The sequence below is a fragment of the Drosophila navojoa genome, chromosome 3, assembly GCF_054131105.1.
Source record: "Drosophila navojoa isolate 15081-1374.11 chromosome 3, UAZ_NAV_1.0, whole genome shotgun sequence".
In the NCBI taxonomy this organism is placed as follows: domain Eukaryota; kingdom Metazoa; phylum Arthropoda; class Insecta; order Diptera; family Drosophilidae; genus Drosophila; species Drosophila navojoa.
This window is the reverse complement of record NC_142891.1, coordinates 15,867,542-15,874,454: the sequence shown is the minus strand read 5'-3', so window position 1 is coordinate 15,874,454 and position 6,913 is coordinate 15,867,542. Positions and strand designations below refer to the sequence as shown.

The 6,913-nt window shown below is 41.7% G+C and overlaps 1 protein-coding gene across 1 annotated transcript; it reads left to right on the top strand.

Moving 5' to 3' along the window:
• The first annotated feature begins 1,959 nt into the window (after positions 1-1,959).
• Itgbn (Integrin betanu subunit) lies at positions 1,960-6,388 on the top strand. Its single transcript, XM_089257804.1, has 6 exons — positions 1,960-2,174; positions 2,248-2,327; positions 2,387-2,576; positions 3,694-4,444; positions 4,786-4,981; positions 5,046-6,388. The coding sequence occupies exons 1-6, from the start codon at positions 1,994-1,996 to the stop codon at positions 6,150-6,152; spliced, it is 2,505 nt and encodes an 834-aa protein (XP_089113930.1). The 5' UTR covers positions 1,960-1,993; the 3' UTR covers positions 6,153-6,388.
• Positions 6,389-6,913: the final 525 nt, after the last annotated feature.

Sequence of the window (6,913 nt, the reverse complement as noted above, 5' to 3'; positions counted from 1 at the left end):
GCCGCTTATTTAGTAAATTAAACTTTTCACTTTTTGCAATTTGGCCACACAAAACGGAAAATGGAAAATAGAAAATGGGCAATTTACTTGCTTTCGTTTTGGTTTTTACCCAATTCACAATTACACAACAACAACAGCAACAATGTGCGCGCACACACACACATACGCACACACTGAACAATAAACAAAGCAATGCCGACGCTAGCGTCGCTGCAAGCGGCAGCTAGTCTTAGCCTAGCCAAACAACAACAACAGCCGTAAGTCAGCGTCGGCGGCAGCGACGTCGGCGGCAACAACTTTACTGTAGTACACAAAAAAAAAAAATTTGGAATTCCTTTTTCACTGTGCACTGTGCGTCTCAGTTGCTGCCGACATTGCCGTCGCTGTCGCCGTGCTCTGCCTCCTTTAATTTGTATATGTGTATTATGTATTTAGTTGTTATGTATTCCACTTTGACTACAATTTCATTCATTTATTAATGACATTTCACCTTTTCTTTATTCCACAAAATACCAACCGCCAGTCGCCGCGTAAATTTTTATTTTATTTATTTATTTCCTTTTTTTTGCGCGACACTCACCGTAATTTACAGCTGACGATTAAATAGACACTCTCACTTTGCACACACTCTTAGGGAGTAATTGTTGCAAACAATGCGACACTCATTTAATAAACATTAGAAATTTTTTTTTTTGTTTTTCGATTTTCCGCAAAACACAACAAAATTTCTTTGATGCGGCCGGTACACGCGCGTACACAACCGTTCGAAATCGCCGTCAATTCCAGACTGTTAAAAAAATGTAAGTGAAACTGTTATACTCAAAATGGATAACAGCGCTGAACTATTAACTCCACTGTTAAATAAGTCGACACTTCGTAATCGTAAGTTTAGCCGAAAATTACACTCTGTTTCGGATGCCATATATTTAAAAATCTTTGAGTGTGAGTATATGACAGCAGTTTAACAACTAATAAAATGAAAAATATTCTACAATTTATATTAAGATTTCTGATTCATAATATATATCATTTGTATATTTAACTCCTACAATTTCAGTTTAGCCTTTTTTGGCCAGCGCTCACACCGCTGTTATGCTCTTTGAGCGTCTGTTAATTTAACAGTTGCGCACTCTCACATTGTGTGACCATATGCCGGCAGCCTTAGTATTTTATTAAGAGCTAAAAATACCAGTTTCGCATGGCTGCACACAATCCCATAATGCTGCCAATTTGAGTATTTCCTATTAGTCGAATGCCTTGATTTTAGATTCTTATTTAATACATTACAAGAAATCGTTCTGATATTGATTAAGCATTAAATATTTGTTTAAAAAATAATCCGAAGACGTTGGCGTAACATTTCTGTCAATTTTGCCTATGAATTTTCAATTACTTTAAATATATCTGGGCGATTGCTGACAAAAGCTGATTGATTTGCGAATGCGCTCAATAACGGCTCTGAATTAGAGAAACAGCAATATTTTAAAAATAATTCGAATAATGGCATACGAAAAATAATAGTTTCTTGAATAACAAATTAAAACATTTCATATGCATCACATGTCAACATTTTAAAAATGGTAAACTATGAAAGCAAATATACAAATCAAGTGAAATATACATATATACATACATCCTCATGGCAATGCGATAAGAAAAATTGTGCGAAGCGAAAGTGAATTTGCAAATAGCTATTAATAATATCAGTAGTCTAGAAAACGTATTGCGCGCTGTAACTTGCATTCTCGCTCTCGCTCTCTATTTTTCTTTCATTATTTTTGAATTCCCTCTGTTTATGTTTTGTCTCGCCTACATACTGTCCTAACCAAAATTTGTTTTATGTATTTTAACAGTTTTTTTTATTAAATAGTATTATTTCATGCATTGATAAGATAACACACACGTGCACACATACAAAATATTATTAACAAGGGCGCAGGTTTGTATTCTTTTGTGTATGTGAAAAAATGTGATTAGTCGCCGTTCGGTTTTGATGCCGGCAAGTTCTACGGCCCAAAGCGTTAGCACTGTGAACGAAAACATAGACGAATTGCACAATTCCAGAGAGCTAGTGCGAGTGAATGAGCGTACGAACATGTCGTCGCGTAGCGGCAAATTACTGCTGCTCTACTTCCACCTCTTCTGCTTGGCTCTCGCGGCGTCCATGACAATAGGTTCGGCAAATCGATTTAATTAACTCTCTTGCTCTTCATTTTCCCTACTCTCTCTCTGTCTCTCTTTCTGCAGATGACCAATGCAAGCACTCATTGGACAGCTGCGATCGGTGCCTTAGCACCCATCTCAGCTGTGCCTGGTGCACGGACAAGGTGCGCCCGCCATACCTCTCCCTGTCACTCCCCACTTGAATATTCTCTCTCTTTGGCAGACCTATGAGATGCGCTCGCGCTGCCTGTCTCGCGAAACTCTGCTCAGCCTGAACTGCAGCGAGGCGAATATCTATGAGAATCAGCCGCAGCTGGAGCTGCTGCAGCAGCGACCGCTCAAGGACTACGAAGCGCGAGACGAGCAGGCGGTGCAAGTAACGCCGCAGCGCGTATTCCTCAAATTGGTCAAAGGTGCGTATCTTATCACTCACTTCCCCTCATTCTCTTCTTGAGCTAAACTACGCTACATTTATCGGCGTATTATATATTAGTTAGCTGGAAAAGTGTGTCATCGCATTTTGTTTGCTTTGTTTATTTGACACAGGGTGTGTTTGTGCGTATTTATGTGTGCGTGTGTGTCTGTGTGTCTTCTTCTTGTGTGTGTGTGTGGCTTATCACCACTTCATTTCATATCTAAGTTAGAGGAATTATACGGCAGCGTGGGAATTTAGAGAGTTTATTGAACCTTCGTCGCTTACATACAGTGGACCTTATGGATCTAATCTGCACATAAGTTGGAAACTATTGTGAAGTAAAGTTAGACAGAAGGAGAGAGAGAGAGAGAGAGAGCGAGAGAGTAGACATCTACTACATTAGAGATTAATTCCTAATTAACATAGGAATATTTCGAAGCAGAAGTATGAGTGTGTGAAATAAAAATCCATAATGTTTGCCTTATTTTATCGTACTTATAGTATATCTGGTTATCATGTCTCAATTGAATGGATTCGTCATTTTTTGAACAACCTATCATTTGTTTTTTTGTTTTTTTAACCATTTTTAACTGTCCAGTTCTCGAAATTAGTTTCTACAGGAAGGAAAAATGCGATAACTGCATGATAAATTTAGCTTATACTACATTGGGGCTCAACTTATGATTAGCTAGGGGCAGATAGCTCCAGCTGCTTATTATCACAATGAGACAAGGCGAGAGATCATTCATTAAACTCTTAATGCAAAAGGAAAAACAACAATGGCATGAGTTGTAATTATGCGTTGGGGCAATTGTGGGGTTGAAGGATTAAAGGAAGGCAAACATTTAACATGGGTGCGAACAACTGCGTTCGCTAATGAAGGGCTATAAACTGGAGTACAGTGTAGTGCAGTGTGGTGGATAGTGTAATGGAATGTAGAGCAATGTTTAACTACTCTCGTCTGTCTGCTGTCCGTTGTCTTACGATGGCATTGCAGCCTATAAAACAGCTCGTAAATGGCGCACTTAACCCCTTGAGTTTACGGCCCGGCCGTAAACCCCCCTTTTGGCCCAACCCCAATCAGAATGCCAATTCGAATATCTTTTTTGGGGCAGACAACACGCAACGCATCAAGCTGAGCTATCGAGCGGCGGGCAACAATCCGCTCGACCTGTACGTGCTGATGGATCTCACCTGGACGATGCGCGACGATAAGGATACACTGGAGAAGCTCGGCGCCGAGTTGACCCAAACGCTGCACAGTCTAACGGACAACTATCGGCTGGGCTTTGGCTCCTTTGCGGACAAGCCGGAGATGCCGATGATAATGCCGCAGCTGCGGGAGAATCCGTGTGCCGCCGAGCGGGAAAGCTGTGAGCCCACCTACGGCTATCGGCACCATCTGAAGCTAACGGAGAATGTCGAGGCATTTACGGCGGCCGTGGCGGCCAGCAAGATAACGGGGAATCTGGACAATCTGGAGGGCGGCCTGGATGCCCTCATGCAGGTGATTGTCTGCCCCAAGCAAATCGGCTGGAAACAGCAGGCGCGCAAGGTCGTCATCCTGGTCACCGACGGCTTCATGCACTTCGCTGGCGACGGCCTCTTGGCGGGCATTGTGCAGCGCAACGATCGCAAGTGCCATCTGAACAAGGCGGGCGAGTATACGGGCTCGCTGACCTACGACTATCCGTCGCTGGAGGAGATCTACCGGGAGCTCTTGAGGCGCAAGATCAATGTCATCTTTGCCGTTACCGAGGAGGTGTTCAGCACCTACAAGGAGATGAGCGGACTCATGCAGGAGATTAGCAATGTCGAAATATTGAGCGCCGATTCATCCAATATCTTGGAGCTGATCAAAAAGAGGTAAGTGAGGGACTGTGAATATTTGTATTTCTTCGTTTGTCTGTCTAGTCTTCTCTCGTCTTCTTCTTTTTATTCTTCTCTCCCTATCCTTCTCTCACTTTCTCTCCGTTTATCTGTTCTTCCGCTTACACTCCTTTCTGTGTCTTTTATTCTTTTTCACTCTATCTCTCTTTCTCTCTTTGTCCATCTCTGAATATCTCTCTGTGTTTCTGTGGGTCTCTCTTCCTTCTTCTGTCTATTTATGTTTCCCTCCCACTCTACACATCGAACTCCTTTTCTCCCTACATCTAATCTAAATCCTTCTCCTTATCTCACTCTTTCGATCTGTACCTCTCCCTCAGTTATGAGAGCTTCGTAAAGCGCACGCAGTTTGGAGACAATAGTCCGGACTTTATAAAAGTGGAATATTTCACGGATTGCGCTGGACAATTTCCCAGCTTGCGAAAACGCAATTACTGCAACAACGTGAGCCAGGGCAAGGAAATAGAGTTTTTTGTGGACGTAACCCTCACGGACTATCCCGAGAATGGCGTATTGGTTGAGTATTGGCATCTAATTGAATATGAATATTGTGAAATCTGACTCAAGACATCCCCTGCAGAATCACAAAATTCGCGTGGAGGAGGCATCGCTGAGCGAGTACATGGAAATCGATGTGGAGCTGCAGCGTCCGTGTCCATGCGAGGAGCCAGCCGAGCCGGATGATGAATACGGCCGCTTTCAGTGCGTCAATCAGGGCTATTTGAACTGCGGCATGTGCATCTGTGACGAGGGCTGGACGGGCACCTTTTGTAACTGTCCGACGGATCCGTCGAACGCGACAACTACCGAGGCGCTGCTCAGGACCTGTCGTCAGCCCCTCGACAAGGAGGACAACAGCCTGGCCACTGAAGTCTGTTCGAATCACGGCGACTGCGAGTGCGGCAGCTGCCTTTGTGATCCCGGCTATACGGGCAACTTCTGCGAGTGCCTCGAGTGCATCGATTGCGATGAGGAGCGCGCCGAGTGCTACTGCGGTCAGTGCGTCTGCAAATACGGCTGGTCGGGCACGCAGTGCAACTGCAAGGATTCGACGGACGAGTGCACCGGACCGACGGGGGAGATCTGCTCTGGTCGTGGCAGCTGCGACTGCGGCGTCTGCAAGTGCCGGGAGCCGTACCTGGGCGAGTTCTGTGAGATCGATGCCGAGAAGGACAATAAGCTGTGCCAGTTCTACGAGCCCTGCGTCATCTGCCTTATCGCACAGAAGCAACATATGGGCTCCTGCGAGAATGTGAACGAGATTTGCTTCAGTGCCCAGTACAACGAGCGCTTTACCCATCTATTTGTCAATGAGCTGGAAGCGGAGACTGTCTGCCTGGTGCGCATCGTCAACAAGAATGGCATCCAGTGCGATAGCTACTTCAGCTATCAGGTGGTCGATCATGCCAACTACCTGGCCATACAGGCCAACGACTGCGAACCCGTCAACATATACGCCATGTTTGGCTATATATCCTTGATAACGGTGCTGTTGGGTCTGGTCATCATTGCCCTGATCTGGTGGTGTCTGCGCCTGAAGGACGCCCGGGAGTATGCACGCTTCGATCAGGAGCAGAGGAACAACGCTCGCCAGGAGAATCCCATCTACAGAGATCCAATCAAACGTTACGAAGTGCCCAGAGCTCTAAGCATTGAAACTAACACGGACAATCCATTTGCCGACTAATACGTAACAGTAAACAGCACTTAACTAGTATTAAGCTACATAAGTTACATAAAGAGGGTCAACACGTACCAAAGGTTCACCAAAGGGCCTTAAAATTGCCGTAAACAAAAGTATTCACTTTTTCTTTTCAATAATTTTTCTAAATATTTTATAATTTATGATAGGTATCCTTGCCTAAATAACTTTAATCAGTCAACCAATATGTGAAATATCTTTAAAATTTTATATAAATACATTTTTAAAAGTCAAAGAAAACTTCAATTTTTTTTTATTTTTTTATTTTCAAAAAGTTTTTCTAATATTTATATTTTCTATCTATTTAATCGTGTATTATATTTAATAATACTTTTGTAGTTATCAAATAACTTTGTGCCAAATATAAAAAATATGTATGCAAATTAATATGTAAACGACAAATTTATATATTTATATATTCATTTTTTTTAATGAACAAATTTAAATGTTTTTTAAATAATTATTTTGAATCAAGAAAATATGTTTGAATTAAATCCTTTAATCAACATATAATTAAAATATTTTCAAACAAGCGAACTTTAATTTTTTATTTATTCTATAAGTAAAACAAATATATTTTTTAAAATTATAATATGCATATATCTATTTATCATATTTTAACTTTTCCTGCTTTAATATTTTGATATTATTATTCTATAATAAAAACGCATTTTTCTTTTTTGTTTTTAATATTCGTATATTTGTTTTTGCTTTTTTTAATATGTATATATATTTATAATTATTTG

Excerpts from the sequence above, each read along its gene's own strand:
- Itgbn (XM_089257804.1), top strand. The coding sequence starts at position 1,994 with ATGCCGGCAAGTTCTACGGCCCAAAGCGTTAGCACTGTGAACGAAAAC. Across the intron at positions 2,175-2,247 it reads CGCGGCGTCCATGACAATAG|ATGACCAATGCAAGCACTCA; the intron begins GTTCGGCAAATC and ends CTCTTTCTGCAG. Across the intron at positions 2,577-3,693 it reads ATTCCTCAAATTGGTCAAAG|ACAACACGCAACGCATCAAG; the intron begins GTGCGTATCTTA and ends TTTTTGGGGCAG.